At 37.4% G+C, this 24,419-nt stretch overlaps 1 protein-coding gene across 1 annotated transcript in view; it reads right to left on the bottom strand.

Annotated features, from left to right (window-relative positions):
- Positions 1-8,856: 8,856 nt before the first annotated feature.
- Vcpip1 (valosin containing protein interacting protein 1) overlaps positions 8,857-24,419 on the bottom strand; it is a 30,595-nt gene continuing 15,032 nt past the window's right edge. The window contains exon 3 of the mRNA XM_052175975.1: positions 8,857-13,863. Coding sequence (XP_052031935.1) covers positions 12,992-13,863 — 872 coding nt within the window. The 3' untranslated portion in view covers positions 8,857-12,991. The remainder of the gene's footprint in view (positions 13,864-24,419) is intronic.

The raw sequence follows: 24,419 nt of genomic DNA, 5'->3' as shown, positions 1-24,419 counted from the left end.
TGGTCATGTCACGGCACACATGTTGAAGTCAGATTCTGTGCACAAGCACCTCTTCTCATTGAGGCATCTCAGTAGCCCAATTTAACCTTCTTTTACCTGATTCTTCCAAATGAGCTGTCTCTCCATACACCGAATAATAGTTCTAAAACAAAAATCAGCGTTCAGATTTTCAGCTTCAAAGATTTTTACCCAATAATATAAAAGGGAAACACTTGGAAATCTTTAGAAAGGATCAACGTGGTGTGAACACTTTCAATGTCCCTGTAATTCCACATCCAACCAATACCGTCTGTGGTTCTCTCTAACCACATACATATGACTCTTAATCCTGGAATTGACCCCAGGGTTTTGCTCATGCTGCAAAGTTACCTTACTACTGAACTACACTCTTTTTACACAATCAGAGTTGAACTCAGGAATTCATGAGCTTTTTTTTACAGATACATGTACATATAGAAATTCAGAAACTTTTGAAAACTAAAATAAATGTTACAGAAATTTTCTAATAAAAAGAATTACAGGATCTATAATGTAGGAGTCCCCCTTTATTTATGATACTTTAATCCAGTAGCAATCAGGTCTATGATTTAATTTTACATTATTTACAGCCTAAGAGAGCCTGTGCCTGACTCATATTTGCTTCCAAATGACCATTCTTAGGTCAGCAATGAAGGGTTACTATATTATTATAGAACAGCAGACACCATAATCACCAGCATACTTGTAAGTGAATGGGCCTAGATGAGCATTGTGAACACAGGGAGTTTGTGCTTCAGTGGAGAAATACAACACTTTAGAGGAATCCATTGCTTTCAAACTTTTAATCCAGTTCTCTCATCTTTCAGCTTTTGCAGTACATGAACTTGCTTTTTGTTTGGGGTAACATGTTACTTCAAAATCACCAGTTGCAAAGCCACACCTAGAAACAATCCGGGTAAAGTATTAGCCAGGGCCTACCAAATTTGGCCAGTCAGATTTGTGTAGGAGTGCAAGAAGGCTATAGAGAGCTGTTTTTCTCACAGTAGCCATGCAAAGAACTGTATCGCACAGCTGAAACTGTAAATTGTGATCTGATATGAAACAGAATGTGGGATGGAGAAAAACTGAACAGCAGTAAAAACATGCTCTCTCGCTCTCTAGTGTGCTCTCTGGTGTGTGTGTGTGTGTGTGTACATGTATGTGATTTACATATTAAAAGAATAAATAAAAGCTAAAGAGTAGCTGGGCAGTGAGTGGTGGCACACACCTGTAATCCCAACACTTGGGAGGCAGAGACAGGCAGATCTCCGAGTTCAAGGCCAACATAGTCTACAGAATGAGTTCCAGGACAGACGGGTACACAGAGAAACCCGTCTCAAAAAAGCAAAACAAACAATCAAACAAACAAAAAAAGCAGCTAGAGAGTAATTTTTGTTTTTTTGGTTTTTCAAGACAAGGTTTCTCTGTATAGCTCTGGCTGTCCTGGAACTCACTCTGTAGATCAGGCTGGCCTCAAACTCAAAAATCCGCCTGCCTCTGCCTCCTAGAGTGCTGGGATTACAGACATGCGCCACCACCGCCCGACGTAATTTTTGTTTTTAATATTTCTTCCTTTCTCTGAGATCAAAATGTTTCTGGTTTACAAAATGGTGACATTTTTAAAAACAAGAAAACAGCCAGGCAATGGTGGAGCATACCTTTAATCCAAGCACTTGGGAGGCAGAAGCAGGCAGATTTCTGAGTTCGAGGCCAGCCTGGTCTACAGAGTGAGTTCCAGGACAGCCAGGGCTACACAGAGAAACCCTGTCTCGAAAAAAACCAAAATAAATAAATAAATAAAACAAAACAAAACCCTGGAATTATACCTACAATTTCATTATAAATTTAAAATCTTGGCTGTTACATTATTATAGTTGATGTTCTATCTCAAATTCATGTTATTATAGAAAGGAGATAAAGGAACTAGGGCTAAAATATCTAAGAGAAGCAGGAGGGACATATTCTTACTAAGGTGTTTCTAGAAGACAAGAAATGGGAAACACTGATGTAAGTCGACATAGCTCAGCAGGACTGCACGTAGCAGTCAAGCCCTGGGCAATATATACTTTTTCACAGTTCAGATGCTATACAGAAGACAGCAGCAAAATAGGAGCTGAATTTCCCAATGGGATCTTTTAAGGGTCCAGATTGAGAAGTGAAGGTCTAAAGAGTGGTAGTAGGACATTAAAACACAAAAGCTGAATTGTCTGTGGGACAGCTATGCTAATCTCCCCCATAACAGAGTCCAGTGTTCTGGAGTAACTATTAGTTCATTGAAGCAAAAAGCAGGTATCTGCCTTGGGAAAGCGCCAACTTCTAGTAGATATATATGGTGGTGGGGATCCTTTTCATTTTAATATTTAAGATCACCTTCAGCTATTTGTCAGCTTAGTCCAACTACAGACTGGCAAATAAAAAGTAATTATGGAGGAATCTGGAGACATGACTCAGTGGTTAAGAAAAAGGGATGCTACTATTCCAGAGGACCAGGTGTCTTAGGGTTGCCATTGCTGTGAAGAGACACCATGACCAAGGCAACTCTTATAAGGACAACATTTGATTGGGGCTGGCTTACACGTTCCGAAATTCAGTCCATCACCATCAAGGCGGTGAGCGTGGCAGCGGCCAGACAGGCATGGTGCAGGAGCTGAGAGTTCCAAATCTTGGTCTGACTCTTCCTCGCTGGGTGGAGCTTCAGTGCCCACCCCACCGGGGGACACTTCAGCCAACAAGGCCACACCTCCTAACAGTGCCACTTCCCATGGACTAAGCATATTTAAACCACCACACCAGGGTTCAATTCCCAGACCTACATGGCAGCTCATAACCATCTCTAACTCCAGTTCTAAGAGAACTGATGCCCTCTTCTGGTGTCTGTAGACACATATATGGTGCACAGACATATATGCAGATAGAATACCCATATACACAAAATACAAATAGTGATAATTATTATTCAAAGCAATTATGGCTCCAAGATCATCATTTTGATATCACAAATCTTGATAAGTAATATAAAGCTAGAAAATAAATTGGAAATGGCTATTTACATAGAAATGCTAATTTTCTGTATTTCTACGAATGGGTCATCCACCCCCCCAAGTCCCTACCCCCTGGCACAGGGTTCTCACCCCACAAGTTAAGAACCACTGTGATAGATAGATAGATAGATAGATAGATAGATAGATAGATAGATAGATAGAGATACCTTTAAATTGGAAAAGGCTAAGACCTATATTTAAATAAGAACTTTTATGTTGCTTCCGATATTTTCCATTTGGGGGGACTGTGTGTATTTGTCTGTGTGTCTGTGTAGTGTATGTATGTACAGTCAATACATGTGAGTATGCAGAAGTAAGGGCCAGAGCAGAACTGTGGGTATCTTCCTCTACTAGTGTCATCTTATTAACCTGAGACATGGCTTCTTATGATCTAGAAGCCTGGCTTTTTGACTAGGCTGGTTGGCTAGCAAGCTTTAATATCTGCCTGTCTCTGCCTACTACTGGTAGGGATATAAGTAGACATAGCCATACCCAGTTTTTTATGTGGATGGTGGGAACTGAAATCTATATCCTAATGCTAGCAGAGCAAGCTCTCTTACCCATTAAGCCATCTCCCTAGGCCCTTTAAATTTTATTTACTTATATTTCATATAGAGTCTTTTTTTTTTTTTTTGGTTTTTTTGAGACAGGGTTTCTCTGTATAGCTCAGCTGTCCTGGAACTCACACTGTAGTCCAGGCTGGCCTTGAACTCAGAAATCCGCCTGCCTCCCAAGTGCTGGGATTACAGGCGTGCGCCACCACTGCCCGGCCTCACCTAGAGTCTTATTATATAGTCCAGGTTGGCTTCCTTTTGGCTGGATAATAGAGGCATGCTCCACCATGCTCAGGGTATGCTTGATCTTTATATCACCTCACGGAACCAGAAGTAACTGTGATAACAATGTAACATTTACTAAAGAGCCAAAGAACATTTCAACAGTTCATAAGAAATATCATATGATAGTATTAAATTGAAAAAGAATTTCCATAATGAAACTTAATTCAGACACTTACTATTCACTGCTTAAGAGAAGCAAGAAAAGGTTAGAGGACTGGTACAGGGCCATAGGTGAGTCTCTAGAATCCTTCTAGAATCTGATGGAAGAAATCAGAAGAGATGAGTTTTTGGAGTGGGATGCAGCTTGGCTGGTAGAATGTGTGCCTAGCATGAAGCCCTACTAGATTCAGTTCTCCAGCCTAACATTAAAAACAGACACATGCCTGTAACCCTGCTATATAGGTGGCAGAGGCAGGAAGATTAGGAGTTCAAGATCATAGACCCTAAACTATGATATCCCGTTTAAAAAACAACACTGAGGCCAGGCAATGGTGGCGCATGCCTTTAATCCCAGCACTCAGGAGGCAGAGGCAGGCAGATTTCTGAGTTTGAGGCCAGCCTGATCTACAGAGTGAGTTCCAGGACAGCCAGGATTATATGGAGAAACCCTGTCTGGAAAAACCATAAAAAACAAAAACAAAAACAAACAAAACCAACAACACTGAGCGTTGGGTTCCAATCCCTAATTTGATTCTTGCCTTATATCTTTGCTTACATTTTTGTTGTGTGCATGTGTGTACTTTAAATATATTGAATATATTTAGTAACAACTTTTGATCCCAAAACACATGTATCTGAGTTTTCATACACTCAGTATAAACTCTTATCTGCTAGTTTTCTCTTTTCCTAGCAACCATCTTTTTATTAGACGTTTATTTATTCGTGTGTGTGTGTGTGTGTGTGTGTGTGTGTGTGTGTGTATGTATGTATTCACAGATGGTATGGTCCATGTGCCAAGTTCAGAAGACAACTAGTGAGAGTCCGTTCTCACCTGCCATGTGGTGTCCTGAGATTGAATTCAAGTAATCAGGCCTAACAATAAGCACAGCTCCCAGAGTTATCATGCTGGGCCCTAGAGACAAGCCTTTCAAAACTCTAATCCTTCTCCATTATCACTACCTCCTCATAGGAAGTACTAGGACCTACACTGTGGTGAACATTAGCGTCTCACTTAATTTTTAAAAGATTTTAATTGGGGGGGGAGGAAGTACCCAAGTTTAGTACCTGAGGAGACCAGAAGATAGCCATAAGCCACCCAGTGTAGGTGCTGGGAATGAAACTCTATTATTCTTCAAGAACAATACCTACTTCTCTCTGAGATAGCTCTCTACCTGATTACACTTAATTTTGCTTGCTGGACTGGCCTTGTAAAGAATTTTTGTGGAAGCGTCCAATCTTGACACTGATTTTTAAGTACCTTAATAATTCTGCCTCAACTAACAGATCATTCATCTCTCAGATTAGCATTCCCTAATCATTAGCAGGTCAGCTTAGTTCTTCCTGTAGTATAATACCAAAGTACCTCCTCTCTCCTCTGTGTCTATTAACTTGTTTTAATGCCTCTTTCCTTGACTAGAAATGTGAGTATAATGAAAACGGGGAGTGTATATTGCTCATACAAGTGTATTATTGTCGCTTTTTTTCCGGACCAGCGTTTTTCAACCTGTGGGCTGTAACCGTTTGCTAACCTCTATCTCCAAAAGTATTTATGTTTCGTAACAGCAAAGTTACAGCTATGAAGCAGCAATGAAAATGTTATGGTTTGGGGTCACCACAACATGTAGAACTGTACTAAAGATCACAGCATTAGAAAGGTTGAGACCCCTGCTCCATCCTCATGTAGCCCAAGTTGGCTTAGTACACAATGTAGCTGAAGAGCTTGCACTTCTGATCCTCTTAACTCCATCTCCCAAGTATTGAGATTACAGGTGTGCATCACCATGCCCAATCTAGTGTTACCACTAGAGTTGAAACCCAGTGCTCTGTGCATGCTAGATAAGCCTCACACCTATTTCTAATGCAAAGTACCTGACACATGATTCCACAGGAATTCTAGAAGTGCATATAGTACACAAACTACACTTTGAGAAACATGACCTTTGGAGAGCCCTCCTGCAAAATCAAGAAACCTATCTAGCAAATCAGTATTCTAGGACTTTGAAGTAAAGTTGTTGGACATTTATCTCACCACTGATTTTCAAATTTACCCAGATTAATCACTGAGGAAAATATGAAACTTCTTTTTCGGTAAGGCCTGTATATTTGGAGGCACGAATATAAGCCCAAAGTAGGAACTTGGGTAAGTAATTGGGCTCAAACATCGAGAAATATTAAAGCCATGTACTATACTTTGAAATGAGTTCAACACAGATTGGTGAACATAAAATTTAGATTTAAATGGTATTCAAAAGACCTAGGACCACCCTTTTAATTACAAATGTAGCACTGAGGTTCAGAGCATAGGCTGTGTTGTCATAAAACATTTGGGTGTATTTCAGTTGTTACTAAATTCTGCCACTTAACTACAAGACATTGGTGTTTTGTGACTTCTAGGAGATGTGGAAAAAAAAAAAAAGCCTATTCACTCCAAACAGGGCACCACCAACAAACCTAAGAAAGGATTCCACCCAAGTCTAGTTTGATAAAAAGATAATCAGGTCTACTTACAAGAACATGGGTGAGAAGCTGATTACTGGAGCATGAGCCACTATACCAAATGCTTACATAGCCCCAAGAAGGGAGGGACCTTGTTTCCTTCAGCACACTATCTCAAGAACTCTTGAGACCCAACCAATTTCTGAGGGAGCTAGTATTCAAGACCATGATGACCATGTCATGTTCAGAGAAACAGTTCTACTATACTCTTGGGTAAACTACCTAATCTGTATAAGCTTTCAGCCAAGTACAAACATCTAGGTTAATCGTCATGCTAAGTGTTTAAACTATTGTCTAAATACATGGAAAAGAATCACTTTAATAGTTATAGTGACTTATCACTATAATGAGTTATAAGTGTGGTCTTTACTTGATTGCACCATTTACTTGACTGTAGGCACTCAAGAGCACATGAAATTTGTTGTTCACAACTGTTCCACTGGTTCCTAGAAAGTGTGGCTTTTTACAAATACTTGTTTTGAATGATTACTGAATGACTATACAATATTCTAGTTCTCTAAGTCAAATGTAAAAATTAGTAACTTTACAGACTACATCTCATCTGTTTCTATACATAAAACCAAGATAGAAATAATCTCTCTCACACACACACAAACACACACAAATGTTAAGTGGACCAAAGGCTGTTTTAGTTCCAAAAAGCACAAATTTGAAGACCATTTTTTCACTTTTCATGTGCTATAGTGTAGAAAAATCAATGGACTTACTTCAGTTTTTCTCTGTACATTTTTGGTTTTTATAAATGATAAATTATTCAGTTTTATTTTACTTTCTAGGGTATGACAGCCAGTCAATAAAACTAAAACCAGTAATGAACTATCTTAAGTGGAATGTTTATCTTCTTTATTGACTGAAGTTTTAAGAGCTCTATCTTGATGGTATGTGACCAATGGCATGTACAGAAGACCTCAAGCTCAAGTTTGTGACTGTAGTCTCAAATTATGAGTTCACAGCCTGTCGCACTCCTCTCAGCATGCACACCTATGATCAACAGAACAGAGGTACAACTGTAAAACCTCAGGGCTGCAGTAGATGTGGGGACTTTAAAGGCTCCATAGCTCATCTGTCACAAAGCACAGAAAGCCAACCCTCCAGGTTGCTGATAGTTCATGAGATTAAGCCCTCATACAAATATTTGGATGTAAAAAACATCCAGTTTCTACTCTTTGGTAACATACTACAAATTCAGCAAATTTTAGTTCTAAGAGAGAAACACACACATGCTCTACCTCTACACGTAAGGCTGTACTGCACTTTAGTGGCAGCTGAACTCTTATCACAACTTAAAAGTATACTAGTTACAAGTATGTACACTGTACCAGGCATGGCTCTAATGTTCAGGTAATAACTCATCAATCCTCACAGCTCTAGGGATAAATGCCATTATCATCCTTCTTGGGAGTGATACAGAGGTTACACAGTAGGTTGCATACTTGACTTGGACCCGAAGAGTCTGGAGTCTAGGGCAGTTCTAACCACTGAGATAGTCTACTGTGATCCAACAGATATTAAATAAATATACTAAAGCTTAAAAATAAATCAAAGTGGACAGTTGAGTGGTAAGCTATGGGAAGGACTTTACTGCTGTTTTCTCTTCATATCCTCATCATCACTAGTATTTTTTCAAAAACAAATTCTCTATTAGAACATACCTCGTTTTGAAATATTTAGTAAGTGTTACATGACCCAAATTTGTAAAGAAACTTTGATTTTTTTTTATAATTTGATCCGATTCATCTAATATTAAAACCTGCATTAAGGAAAGAAATTACAGTTCCTGTGTAATTCATGTATATAAGTTTTAAAAACAACTTTATTATGCTAAGAATTTTATTATAAAACTGAACTATTTATTCATGCATTCATATTAAAGTCTAATTAGAGGAAACTAAAGAACATTACTTAAAAAACAATGTGAAGTTGAGGGGGAATCAGAAATATATTATTAATTTAGTTTTACTAGTAATACAAAATTTCAAATACTGTACAGTGAGGTGTGCTCAAGAACACTATACTGTTATACTGTTACCAATTATTCATTCTCAATTGTAATATATACAAACAATCATGAAACCAGAAAGTGATGTCTAACAGCTAGTGCCTTACAGGTGGCATAGCATCTATATTACTTTACTGCCAAGTTAAAGTACTTGCTAGTTTTTTGGCTAAATATTTATACTATTGCTGCTTCATTTTAGTCTAAGTAGTATTTCCCTCCAAAAAGGAGACTCTCCAATTTTTAGCACTAATACTTAAAAGTCAAACAAACCTGAAAATACTGATAAGCTTTTCAGTCCTTTATTGCTCTACAACAGGCATAAAGGCTCCAGGAGGGATTTCTGCATTCTAAAGAAAAGTATGCAATACCTTAAATTTTAAAATACTAGTAATTGATACAAGCAAATAACATCAACTAAAACTTTTTCTTTACTAGTTTCTCCTTTTCTTTTACAAGAGAATAGTCATTGTATTATTATACTACAAAACATGTCAACTCCATAATTAAAAACTTTAAACGTCAGGTATACAAGTAATGGTATTTTCTCCAATAATTCACAATTTTTTTTTTTTTACAGTTTCTGCTATTTTGGAACAAACATTAAATTTTCCACGATTTGAGTATCATTAAATATGAATTGAAACACTTGGCATCTCAAAGAATGGCAGAACTTGCAATTAACTCTGTGACATTAGTGATCTATCTCCCCTTTGCTACTTTACTTCTTAAATACATATTTTACTACCCTGGCCTATTTTCATGAGTTGTTCTTGTTTGAAAAAAAAAATCTAATTGTGAAGAGCCTCTGTGATGTACAATTTTGTTACAGTCTTGAAAAGTAGAACATCTAGCCAACCTAGAATATGCATCTATTTATGTTATAAAAAGTCTAACTTCGAATCTATGTTAAAATGAGTGGAATTTAAATCAATTTTGCAAGGGTTCTGATTTTATAAGAATCTTAAGGTGGAGACCTTGCTTTGAGATCCAGGAGGGGAGAAAAACAAGAAAAATAAAATTCTCAAGATTTGTTTGTTGTTGAGTATTTAAGTTTGAGTATTGAGTATTTGAGTATTTAAGTCTAGTCGAAAAATGAGGACAAAACTGTATTAATGTTTGAAATTTAAAAAAATATAGTATCGCTATAGTGACAAAATGAAGTATAACTAAGACAAAACTTAGAAGTTTATTTCATATCTAAATGTTACTTAATAATAGGGTCCTAAATATCTAGAGAAATGTTCAGTAGCAGACAGCGGGCAACTACATAATACTTTTTGCTGCATTTGGTAGCTAACATGTGATATGTTAAAGTAGTTCTCCAAAACCTGTCAATAATAATATAGGACTTGCTAGTAAATTATTTTCCCTGAGGTAAGAGACCCTATGTAAGACATTGTTAATATCCAATGAATATGATCCTTAAAATAATGGCAATAAAGACTGTAAGACCTGTGGCTACTCTCACAAGTACATTCCAGAATGCTATCTCAACTGCAAGTAGTAAAGCTTAATTGTAAAAACCAAACTAAAAACTATAGGGAGGTATAAAGCATTTCAAATACTAGCATTTGCTAAATTTCTCAGGCCTCTTTCCTAATTCTTTCCAATAAACACCTGACACATAGTTTAAGGGGCGGGAGACAAATGGGCTATCTAGGCTTGCTCTTTAGTTCCTGAGTGGCCATTCCCTTGGAGCTAATTGTATACTACTCACAATACTTGGCAGTGCTGTTTCCTTCAACTTAAGCCATTGTTCATTACCAGGTTTTTGAACATACACTACCTTTAACTGCCTGGACTTTGGGTCATCAACTCTAACTTGGTATGATCACAAAATGGATTACTGAAGAAAAATATTTACAATATTACTTCAGTATTCAGTGAACACTGCAAATAGAACTGAATAGGTTTAAATTACAGTTATGTTACAACTAGGGCTAAAAAAAAAAACATTTTTTACTTGAGATCACAAGCTATTGTGCTCCATTGACACAGCACAGCACAATGGTAAAAAAAGCATCTACACTCACATAAAATACGCAAATGATGCTTAAAACAAACCCTCTCAAAACTTATCCCAAACCATGAATAATCTCACTTAAATTTCAACTGATTTAAAATATGTTCAAATTCTCAAACCTGTTTTTTGTTTGGTTGTTTGTATTTTCTACCAAGGGAGAACCCAAACTGTTATTTATACCCAATTAAGTTTCTAACCCTAAATACCACTACAGTCACTAGAGACAATGAAGTAGTGTCAGAGATTTAAGTCCATCTTGTAACGTTCACATGTGCATAATTTACACTAAATTCAAGTATTTAATAGGGAGATAAAATTTGTCTCTAGCCAGGCATGGTAGAGTATGCCTTCTAGTCCCAACATTTGGGAGACAAGCAGGCAGATCTGTAGACCAGCCTGGTCTATAGAGTGAGCTCCAGGCCAGCCAAGGCTACATAGTAAGACCGTGTTTGGAAAAAACAAAATTTGTTTCTGATATTCCTACTTTGAGATCTTGCCATTATTAACTTAAAATACCAAGCCACAGAAAAGCATCTGTTAAAGCAGAGTGATTATATAATTTATTTGAAGCAGTACATTTTCTACTTATTGAGCAGTTTTCTTGTACTTAAACCAGGGGAAAAAAAATTTAAAGAAGAGTATCTCAGTGGTTGACTAAGCCAAAATAATGGTTAGTGAAGGGATGGGGGTTGGGGGGTGTATTTAAAGCACAGCTAATTGTTAAAAATTTGGCTATCTTATTTCATGCAAAATTAGTATGCAATATAAAAAGTTATAAATTTTCCTGGTTCTTTAATATAGATGAATGAGTGGACATAAAATATTTCAAAGTATATGATAAACACTAATCCATGTGTGTGTGTGTAGTAGTGTACATTATCTTAACCTCAGCTACATTTTTAAAACATCTAGATTCTCCCTACCACATTCAACAAAGTGGGTTGATTAATCAGTATGTAGAGTTTGTTAAATATACTGTCACAGAAAAAAACAAAACCTCCCTTATCTAGAAAAAGTTAAAGTATAACATCCCTTTTGAATGAACAGGAAGAGATTTTTTAAACACCTGATAATGTATTTTCTGATACACAGTTTTGTAGAATTGCAAACACTCTGCATCTGTTACATGTGCAAACAGAGACAGCCAGGCTTTGGATGCTCTCAGAGATTATATTAACATACACTTGTCATTCGTTCATTCAAATTCAACTTAATTTCAGTAAACAAAGGAAGATGATGGACTGAAATACAAATACATTTACTAATACAAATCTACAGAACAGAATACAAGAGTATAGTACCAATCTCAAGAATATGCACTGCTTTTACTACATACGCATGAAAGCTGCTCTGAAGAAACCGGCACTGAAGAGTTAATGACTGCAATATAAGCAGATGCTAATGGTACGCTGGAGTAAACTATGCATCCAAACTCAAGTGAAGCCCACAAAAAGAAAATCTTATGGATGCTAAGAAAAAAAGGAAAACATTTTTGGTTCAAAGGGGCTTAGAGACATTTAGCATATACAGGCTTACACACCACTGTGTCAAAACTATAGAACCATTCATACAGATAAATTCTCTGTGACTCTGACATACTCTGAAAATTAGAAATTAACTACTGCTACCATTATTTTTAAATATTCTAGAACAAAAATGCCATTCTCTTTTATGTAAGATTTAAAAAATAATAGGTAGAACTTGACAAGGCCAAGATTAAAAAAATAATGGCAACATATTATCAACAAGAGCATACACCTGGCCATACTGGCTCAGACCAACTAACTGAATCACACTGACTTTATCTTACTAGGATAGATATTTCTTCCCAACTTTGCTCAAATCAGGAAAATGTTCTATCTTTACTCTCTTCTGTCAAGATATTTTTGCCAACAATAGCTGTCTCTATAATGTTATAAGTAGTCTAAGAAAGTGTTTTATGTATTTTAAGATACATTTAGTTCAGGTAAACTTGAAATCAACATTCTCATGAAATGTAGGACAGCTACCTTGATGACAACGTGTACAAACTGTCATTTCCTCTTCAATTCTGGTCTGTGCAGAAACCAAACATTTAACCAGAGAATTTTCATGTTTGAAAATTAAGACTTTCATGGAATTAAAAATGACAAAGAACTTCCAATGAACCACATGTATGGAAGAAACCCTTTCAAAAGATCTAAACTAATTTACAAGAATTCAGAGCCAGCCTGGGCAGCAGTATATTAAAAGCTATTGCCAATCACACACTTGCTATCATGCACTGAATAACAAGATATAATCTTTGAATTATATACGTACAAGATTTTTAATGACTACTCAAGTTATGTGGCCCAGCCAACAAATATTACATATTCACAATAAACATTCTGCCTTTATTAGCCTCTAAATTAAATCACGAGTGATCCATCGGCTCAGTTGTGTTAGTTGTCTCAGCATCTTGACTATCCATCTCTTCAGGTTCCTCCATGGAATTTTCTTTTTGTGCTTTTGACCTTGTGGCAAATGCTGCTCCCAGTACATCTGTTACACGACTATCAGTTGTTTCAGTATTCAAATTCTCAGTGTCACCAGTTAAAGAAAAAGATTCAGGCAAGCCAGTCTGCAGATTCCCGGGCCTCACAGAAGAACTCACAGCTTCTACTTTTCTTTGAGAAAGATCAGATGGTGTTTGCTCTGTACTTTGATCCCGCAAGTGTTTGTCCATTGAAGCCTGAATAGAAGAAACCATTTCCTGCAATTTTTTTCGCTGGGCCTCAACCACATCAGGATCGATCTGCCTACCGTCTCTCATTGTTACTACTCCAGGAGCTATTCGAATAAGCTCACTATTACTAGAAGCAGCTGTGAACACAGGAGGCTCTGTTTTAATGGAACTATTACTAAAATCTGTCCCTGCAGTATGCTTTCTTACAGTCAGAGTTTCCCTAGCTCTGGGATCAATATGTGGGTTACTGGATGCAGTTCCTAGAGAATGGCCCTTCCCCTGAAAGGCAGTTACATTGTGAAGTTGCTCAGATTTCTTTTTCACTACTCCACCACTACCTAGTTTTAATAACCCATGAGAAGGGCTTGATTCCCTACTTCTTGTAGAAGCCTCTGCTCGAACCTGACTTACAGCCTCTTTAACTAAATCTTCAACATCAGGACCAATAGGGAAATGTCCTGCAGCATCAACACACAGCTCCAGTCTATCTTCAGAAGCATTATAAACAAAGGTTTTGCCAGGTAGATGTGGGAAAGTACAATGTTTGCCATCAGCCATGCCTAAAGAAAAGGAAAGATAGTTAACATGTTAAGACCGTGTTTATAATACTATCAAAAGCATAACAAAGACATTTATGGCCAAAATAATAAAATTTCTGAATGCAGTTGATGGATGAACAACTTTCAAAAAATTATTTGTAGCTGGTCAGTGTTAGTGCATGCCTTTAATTCTAGCACAGGAGGCAGACAAAGGTATATCCTCTGAGCTGGAGGTCAGTCCTGTTTACAGAGTAAGTTCTAGGGCAGCCAAGGGCTACACAGTGAAACTCTGACACGTTAAAGTGATTCTACCAGGGAATGAGGACTACATATATATATATGAAATCATCATCTTATAGCAAAATTAGGAAAAGTTTAAACATCTAAATTACAAAAACAATAAAACCCAACCACAATGTAAACCAATTAAAAAATGTAATTTTATTTACTAAAATTTAAATTATAATTTCAAACAAATACTAATTTCAATACTAGGAAAGATGTGAATTAATAAAAATCTAGGTAGAAATTTCTCCTAACATGTTTCTTGGCATAGGCAACTGACAAACTGAAGCTGGGAGGGCTGTAACTCAGGAGCCAGAGCTGCCCCTATGCACATCCTCAGGCCCAGCCAAACCACACAAATGGAAAATATCAAGTCAGATCTAAGAGGCTATTTATTTATTAAAAACAAAGCCTAGTGGTCATGCCTTTAATCCCAGCACTCAGGAGGTGGAGGCAGAAGGATCAGGAGTTCAAGACCAGCCTGAATGAACTGCCAGAACACTCAATATTCCACCACTGTTCCCTGCTTTTACTCATGTGGATATCCAGTTGTCTCAATACCATTTATAAAATAGATTATTTTAATTCAAGTCTCAATTCTACACCTAACATTTAAAAAAAAAAAAAATTCAGATCCTACAAGATAGCTCAGGTAATGAAAACACTTGCTCAGGTAATGAAAACACTTGCATTACAAGTCTGGCCTGAGTCTGATTCCTAGATCCCACCATGGAAGGGGAGCACCAACTTCCAAAAGTTGTTCTCTGATACACAGGCACAGTGACTCACCCATATTCACATGTATACACACAAAGACACAAACAAAACAAAATTTTAAATAATGTTTATAACTAGAAAACAAAAATAAATTACAACCTAAGCTTTTACTTAAGAGAACTAGAAGGAAAATAAATTTTAAAACCAACCTTTATTATTAAAGAAAAACTTTCAAATAAAAACATGACTTAATGAACTTAAAGTTAGAACTGGCATTCAAAACAGCTGTGAAGCTTCACATTAAATTTTATACTCTCAATATTGATCAGATTTTATGCATTTATCTACTGCCAAACAACAACAAAAATACCCACAAGAGAATTAGAACTAAAAAAACTAATTAGCTTTATATCTTCCTTCATATCTCTGTCTAAAGCAAGCAGAAGGGAAGAGAAAAAAACCTATGAATTCACACATCGTTTCTTTGAAAAAGACCAATAAGACTGGTGGTAAACCAAACATAGCCAGACCAGAAGCAAAATGGAGGGAGGGAGGGTACACAAATGACCGACATCAGAAATGAAAGAGCTACAGGCATTGAAGGACAACAAGAGAGTATTATAAACAACTTTATGCCAGTACATTTGACAACTTGGATGAAATGAACAGACATGTTGAAGAAAGTACTACCTATTCCAGAAATTAAATTCTCAGTCAAAGTCTGCCAACAGGACGCTGGAGAGAGGCTTCACAGCTGTGAGCTTTCTCCTTTCAATTCCAGCACCCACATCAGGTGGCCAAACCCCCCAATAATTCTAGCTCCAGGGGTTCCAATGTCTCTTCTAGCCTCGGAAAGCACCCTTACATACATGGCATACATACACACTGAAATATATATACAGAAAAATTTTAAATATAAAATAAAGCAAATCCTTTAATTTAAAAAAAAAAAACTGTCCAATAAAGAAAACTCTAAAGGCAATGGCCTCGCTGATCAATACATTTTACCTAGCATTATCTATCTACCAAGTGATGACAAAATCCAGCAGAAAGGAAGAATTTCTTAAATACATTTTAGGAAGTCAAAATTTCTCTGACTAAACAGTTATTAGGAGAAAACTAAAGACCATTATTTATCATGAATAATCACAAAGCACTCATCAAATATCACAGAATTTGTTCAACATTCAAAAGTCAATTGTTGGGACTAGAGGGCTCAGCTGCTAAGAGAACTTTCTGTTCTTGCAGAAAACCCCAAATCAGTTCCCAGCACCCAAAACAAATTTCAGTCATCTGCAACTCCAGTAGAAGGAAATCCAATGACCTCTTATGGCCTCCCCAAAACGTATGGTATACATACATGCATGCAGGAAAAGCACTCATACACATAAAATAAAAACTGAAAATAAGTAATTAAAAAAAAAATCAATTCCTGGTTGTGCCTTTCATCCTAGCTCTTGGGAAACACAGGCAGGTAGATCTCTGAGTTTGTGAGACCTGCCTGGTCTACAGACTGAGTTCCCAGGCAGTCAATTCTACATAATGAGACCATGTCTCAAAATAAATAAATGTCAGTTGTTGTAACTCACCCTCTCAACAAACTAACAGAGAAAAATGACAAAATTATCTCCATAAATGAAAAGGATCATTTGACATGATTCAGCATTCATTCCTAATAGGAACTGTCAGGAAATAAGGAAATGGAAGAGACGGTCCTCAACATAAGACATACTCATGAAATTTCAAGACTGAAGGCATCCTCTAAGACAGCATCATGCTCTTCATTTCCATTCAATATTGAACTCAAAGTTCTAGCCACTTCAATAAGGTAAGAAAGAATAAAAAGAGCAAGAGCTATGTTGTCCTACACAACCTAGGGGGGAAAGCTACTAAAAAGTTAGTATTTATGAGCTTATTAGCAAGGTCACAGGGTACAATGTTAAAACAGGAAGCCAACTTTATTTCTAGTCACTAGCAATAAACTATTAAAAACAGCAATTTTAAGAAGCATCTTTTCTTTCTTTCTTTTTTTTTTTCTTTTGGATTTTCAAGACAGGGTCTCTCTGTGTAGCCCTGGCTGTCCTGGAACTCACTCTGTAGACCAGACTGGCCTCGAACTCAGAAATCTGCCTGCCTCTGCCTCTCAAGTGCTGGGATTAAAGGCGTGCACCACCACTGCCCAGCAAGAAGCACCTTTTTAACAGGATTAAAAAGTCCAAAAATAAAATACCTATACTGGAGCTGGGAGGTGGTGGCACACGCCTGTAATCCCAGCACTCTGGGAGGCAGAGGCTGGTGGATTTCTGAGTTTGAGGCCAGCCTGGTCTACTGAGTGAGTTCCAGGACAGCCAGGGCTATACAGAGAAAGCCTGTCTTGAAAAAACCAAAATCCAAAAAAAAAAAAAAAAAACTATGCTAAAACTATAAAATCTAGATAAGAGAGAGTAAATTGAGAAACATTTTCATAAATTGCAAAACAGTATTTTTAAGCTATCAAATGTTTCTGATTTGTCTATACATTCAATGAAAGAACAGTTTCTTTAAAAAGATCCCAGCAGATTTTCTGTTGCTGAAAATAAACAACCTGATCCTAAAGCTTGTGTGAATAAATAAGGACCAGGAATACCCAAAAAACATTTGGGGGCAGAAGGAATATACAGTGATTTATTTCAAGAATCACTATAAAAATACAATAATCAAGTCATGGTATTAGCAAAAAGGAGAGAAAAGAAACTCTGGAATTAGACATATATATATATATATATATTTACTTGAGTTTTGTTTGGTTTGGGTAATTTGGCAATACTAAGAGTTGAACCCAGCCAGGCGGTGGTGTCGCAGAGTACTGTAATCCTAGTACTCTGGGAGGCAGAGGCAGGCAGATTTCCTAGTTCAAGGCCAGCCTGGTCTACAGAGTGAGTACCTGGACAGCCAGGGCCACAGAGAAACCCTCTCTTGGAGGAAAAAAACAAAAACAAAAACAAATCCAAGAAACAAACAAAAAAAAAATAGGAAAAAAAAAAAGAGTTGGATCCATAGTCTTACATATTCATGCTATGCAAGTGTTTTTACCACTAAACTACATTTCCAACCCTTTTTAATTTTGCGATAAGGTCTTGTTAGGTTCCCAGTAGTAGGCCTTGAACTTGTAATAATTTCCTGCCTCAACTTCCTGAGTGTCTCAGCTTCTTAAGTAGCTGTGATTACAGATATATGCTACCACACTTGGCTTCAAGTGACTTTTAAAGCAAATTTACTGAGGGATATTTTGCATATGGTATAACTTTCAAACATATAACTTGTTAACTAATTTTTAAGACATCAAAATGAATAAAATACAGGCTTTTTAATAGTAAAAAACCAACTGAACATCCACAATTAGAAACAAATCTTGATTTATGCTTTTACAACTCATCAAAAAATTAGCTTTTCTTTTAAACTTACAACTTTTCTTTTTTCCTTTTCTTGTTTTTAGAAAAGGTTTCTTTGTATAGCCCTTGCTATTCCAGAACTGGTTCTGTACAACTAGGCTGGCTTCAAACTCTCACAGAGATGAGGCCCACCTGTGCATACCAATTGCTGGGATTAAAGGCATGCATCACCACCACCAAGCTTACTTATGACATTTTTATAATTAATATCCAAAATACACCTGAAAATAAATATAAAAACCTAAAACTATAAAACTTATAGAATAAAACAGAGCACACAAAATAACCTTGAGTTGAACAGAAACGGCATGAACTATAAAAGGAAAAATTATTAAACTGGAATTTGTTTAAATTTTAAAACTCTCGTATTCAAAAGATATCAAGAGAATGAAAAGACAAATTATAGTCAAAAAAACATTTGCTAAACACTCACTTGATCAATGATTGTACATAAAACATAAAATTTAGTAGTAAATAAAAGTTCAACACTGAGCAAAAAGAAAAAAAGAACAAATACATCAAAGGATACTCGACATCACTTTATTGGAGAAATGCAAATAAACCACAGTGGGCTAATGATATAAACCTATGAAAAGGTTTGTTGTTTTAACAAAAACTCAGGGCTGGTGATGGCTCAGCAGTTAAGAGCACCAACCGTTCTTCCAGGGGCCTCGAGTTCAAATCCCAGCAACCACATGGTGGCTCACAACTATCCGAAATGAGAAACAAATTATATATATAAAACCAACCTATGGGCCAGAACAAGTGGGAGCCAGAGTGTGTGGGGCCTGGACCAAGAGAGAGAAGGGGGGGGGAGAATTTATGGAAAAAAAAAAAAAACCTCAAATGGTACAGCTTCATCTCAGTGTTAGAGAGGGAGAGATCACTGTGAGTTCCAAGCCAGCTAGGGTTACACAGTGAAACCCTGTCTCAAAACAACAAAACAAAACCAAAAAAAAAAAAAAAAAAAAAATGAAGCTGGAAGATGGTGATTAATTTGGTTCCCAGACCCTTGTGGTCTCACTACTGCCAATAATCCCAATTCCAGGGGATCTAAAGCATCTATACTCATCTACAGACTCATACACATACGCATAATTTAAAATAATAATTTTACAATTAAGCTGGGCATTGTGGCACACACCTTTAATCCCAGTGTTCGGGAGGCAAAAGTAGGTGGATCTCTGTGAGGTTCAAGGCCAGTCTGGTCTACAAGCCAAATCCAAGAGCCAGGGCTATTATATAGAAAACCCCTATCTCAATATATCTCATATATATATATACATACAAAAACTGGTCTGAGCCTCAGAACCAACCCATGTAAAAGAGGCAGGAATGGTGGTATGCTCTTGTAATCCCAGCATTAGGGCAGCCGAGACAGAAGGATCCTTCAGACTCACAGGCCAGCTAGCCTAGCCTATTCAATAAACTCTAGGCTAGTGAAAGACCCTATCTTAAAAATCAATGTGGGCGGGGCTGGAGAGATGGCTCAGTGGTCAAGAGCACTGACTGCTGCTCTTCAGAGGTCCTGAGTTCACAACCATCTGTAATGGGAACCGCTGCCCTCTACTGGTGTCTGGGGACAGCACAATGCACTCATACATCAAATAAACAAAATTAAAAAAAAATTTCAACGTGGGCAACTCTTGAGGAACAACATTTGAAGTAGTTGTCCTCTAGCCTCCACATGCATACATACATAAACACATACCCAAACACACACACATGTACCTGTACATACAAGTGACACTACCAAATGCCAACACAAATTTAAAACAGAAAATTTAAAATGGTCTAATCACTTTGGAAAATGATATGGAAGTTTCTATGAGGGAGAGTATTTGCGTGTGTGTGTGTGTGTGTGTGTGTGTGTGTGTGTGTGTGTGTGTGTGTGTGTGAGAGAGAGAGAGAGAGAGAGAGAGAGAGAGAGAGAGGTACACGGTTCATGGAAGCTGAGTGTGTACATATGTGTGTGCATGCGGAAGAGGTCAGCACTGATTATCTTCCTCTCATGCCCAGCTCACTGATTTGGTAAGACCAGCTGAGCAGCCGGCTGCAGGAATACTACCTTTGTCTCTGCTAGGATACGGGCACATGCAGCCATGCCTGCTTCATACATGAGTGCTGGGGATCTGGACTCAGAGCCTCACACTTATGTAGGCAAGCACTTGACACCAATTAAGCCATTTTCCTAGTCATATAAGTCTTAGAAAGATATATACTTACCATATGTTCATTTAAGTATTTATCAAGGTAAAATGAAAAACTTACATGAAGCCAGGTGTAGTGGTGGCACACGCCTTTAATCCCAGCACTTGGGAGGCAGAGGCAGGCGGATTTCTGAGTTCAAGGCCAGCCTGGTCTACAGAGTGAGTTCCAGGACAGCCAGGGCTACACAGAGAAACCCTGTCTTGAAAAACTAACTAAATAAATAAATAAACAAACAAACAAACAAACAAACAAACAAATAAGAACTTACATGAAGCCAGGTGTACTGGCCCATGCCTTTAATACCAGCACTGGAGAGACAGAGGCAGACAGATCTCAGTTCAAGGCCAGCCCAGTCTATAGTGCCAGTTCAGGACAGCTACAGAAACCCTATCTCAAAATAATAACAATGATATTGATAATAATAAGGAAGGGAGGGAGGAAGGGAGGGAGGGAGGGAGGGAGGGAAAAGAGAAAAGCTTACATGAATACAAAAACCTGTACATATATGATAAATGTTTACTGGGCTAGATTCATAGTAGCTAAAAATCAAACAGGTCAAATGTCTTTTGGTTGAGATCTTTTTTAAACACGTGTGTGTGTGTGTGTGTGTGTGTGTGTGTGACCTTATGTTCCATGTATAAGGGTGTGTGTGTGTATGTGTGTGTGTCTGTGACCTTATGTTCCATGTATAAGGGTGTGTGTGTGTGTGTGTATGTGTGTGTGTCTGTGACCTTATGTTCCATGTATAAGGGTGTGTGTGTGTGTGTGTGTTTGTGTGTGTGTCTGTGACCTTATGCTCCATGTATAACGGTGCCTATGGAGGCCAAAAAATGGCAACAGCTTCCCTGGAGCTGGAGTTATAGGACTATGGACTGTCAAAGTCAGCGCTGGAAACTAAACTTTGACCCTGCAAGAGCAAAAACCACTCCTAATCAATAGCTGAGTCATCTCTCCAGCCCCTATTAATTTTTAATGTGATGCATTTAATCAATGAAATATTATTCAGCAATGAAAATGAAATCAACTACTAATACCTGCCAATATACACTAAAACAGAGTAAGACACATTCATTATCCCTGCTTCTTGCCATGTTATGTCCTATACTGCCTCAGGTCTTAACTAGCAAGAAGGCTATTTACCAGACCATAGGCCACAGACATTTGACTTCCATATGCAAAAATAAAAATCCTTTATATAATTAAAAACAAAACAGAAAAAGGCTTTTCTCCCTAAAGGACACTGTTATGATACTTTGATTATAGTAAGGGCTCTAATACTATTCAATTCTAGTGCTGTACTGCAAAAGCAGCAATAGGTAGTATGCCACCAAAATCTCACAAGCAACAGATGTGACATGTATGTCCCTCAGGCTAATTTACCAACACCTATTCTAAGCAAAAGAAACCATGCACAAAAAGTCACCCTAATACAACAATATGAAAAAGGAAAATAAATGAACTCAGTAAGCAAATCAGTGCTTGCCAGAGTATGGGGACTGGGAAATGGATGTTAGCTAAAAATCTGGACTGATAAAAGATATTCTATATTTTTACTGGGGTTGATACATGACTGCATGTTTCTCAAAATCCATATACAGTGTATCAAAGAATATACAGGTTCTGAGCCCCTCTAATCCAACAACTGAAATCTGAAGCTTTCTTCAGCACAAAATAATGCCACTAGTAGAAAATTCCATGCTATGAAACTAGCTTCATGTGACTTAAAAATTATTTCATGTTACTACAAAATTACTTAAGGAGATTATATGAGATTATCTGCAGGTGATGTGTTTAAGGCAGGTAGGACACACAAATGAATTTTTGTCTTGAGTTCCATCAACAAAATAGATCACAATGTATATGCAAAGTGTCCCTAAGTCCCCCAAAATCCAAAATGTTTCTTGTTCCAAATATTCTGGATATATGATAGTTAGTCTGAACCTGCCTCTGGGCTGCCATGATGACTGAGTGTTGAAAAGTGCTTAACAAACAATCCTGACACCCAGAGCTCAATGCCAGGACCCAATGTGAAAGCAAAGAATTGACTCCTGATCACAAAAGAACCAACATCTCTCTCACTCACACACACACACACACACACACACACACACCACAATAGCAATAAAATTAAGACATTGAAATAACAATCCTTTAAAAAAAAAAAAAGATATTCTTTGGTTCCCTGAAAGAAAATATTTGTTTGAAATTTAAACACTGATCCAATATTTGGTGAAATTAAAGTATTTCACATTTTATATACACACTAAAAGGATTTAGTTCTGAAGCTGTCTGTCTGAGAATAGCTTGAACAGTCCAGTTGAGAAGAAAGTTGAACTACACTGGTAAGTGTGGCTACATAGACTCATACACCCTTGCTACTTTCTATGTCTGAACATTTCTACAGCAGCCTAGTTGGGATTTGTTGTTTTGAAGGAAAAAAGTTCGAAGAGTAAGTGTACACAACAAAATTTTGTATTTAATGTCTATAAAGCTAGGTAGGTGAAATAATAAGCTAAACCAGAATGATAACTCTGAAGCTAAAAGTACTCATATTACTTCTCTGTAAAAACAGGAGGTCCAAATATATGTGCTGCCAAACTTCTCTCCCAAGATCTTAAAATCCTATAAGTATAACTGTATACTTATATACAAGTGTATTTATCTTTATAAACAAAGAAGTTAAATATAAAACAAGCTGTTTCCAAAAACCTAAAAAGCAGTAAGTCACCACTAAAACAAAACAATAAAAATACTGTATAATCTGCTTCTGGGAGTCATAAACAGTGTAATTAGTTCTGCCTCTAATTTCATAGCCTGTATACTTTCATCAAGGACCAAAATAGAAGCAAGAAAGCAATATAAAAATGTATTAATTACACTGCAGAAAACATAGCTGACCACATCAAGATAATAACAAGGCAGATTGGTAAACAACAAAAAATGTATTTAAATAAATAAATAAATACACACAGACACACAGACACACAGGATGGGAGAGAATAGATCTATCAGTAAAGTGCTTGCTGTGAGCCTGAAATCCTGAGTACAATCCCCAGAACATATGTTGGGAAAAAAGTGGCATACGCTTAATATACCAATGCCAAAGAGACAGATGAAGTGGATCTCTGGGGCTTACTAGCCAGCTAACCTAGCCTACTTGGAAAGTTCCAGGCCAGAAAGAGGCCTTTCCTAAAAAACAAATAAACAAACAAAAAAACCTGTGGGTAGCACATGAGGAATGATGACACCTGAGACTCTGTTCTGGCTTTCACACATATACACATTTATATGTATGTAAGTACGTGTGTACATACATACGTATGCAAACACACACACTCACATACACACTTATACACAAGGCTGGGGATGTAACTCAGTAGTAGAGTACCTGCCTAACATGAGTGAAGCCTTTGGTTCAAACCCTAACACTAAAGCAGGGGGAAAAAAAAGGAAAGAAAACATGCACACACTTTAAAAAAAAAAACATGGGGGGCGGGGGAGAGAATCTTTTGGACTGGAGATGGCTCAGTGGTTAAGAACATGAAGTGCTCTTGCAGAGGACTCAAGTTCAGTTCTAGCAGGGTTGGACAGCTCAAAGTCCTTCCAGCTCAAGAGAATCCAACACCTTCTTCTGGTGTCTGGAGCACCTGCACTCATGTACACACATATGTATACACATAATTTAAAATAAAATAAATCTTTAAGAAACAGGGTCATCAGCCGGGCAGTGGTGGCTCACACCTTTAATCCCAGCACTTGGGAGGCAGAGGCAGGTGGATTTCTGAGTTTGAGGCCAGCCTGGTCTACAAAGTGAGTTCAGGACAGCCAGGGCTACACAGAGAAACCCTGTCTTGAAAAAAAACCAAAAACCAAAAAAAGAAAAAGAAAAAGGGGCATCCCATGTGGATGTCCATGGTCCATGCTATTGCAAGA

Source organism: Apodemus sylvaticus, chromosome 3, assembly GCF_947179515.1.
Source record: "Apodemus sylvaticus chromosome 3, mApoSyl1.1, whole genome shotgun sequence".
NCBI classification, from domain to species: Eukaryota; Metazoa; Chordata; class Mammalia; order Rodentia; family Muridae; genus Apodemus; species Apodemus sylvaticus.
The sequence above is the reverse complement of the archived record's forward strand: the minus strand, read 5'-3'. Positions and strand labels throughout refer to the sequence as shown.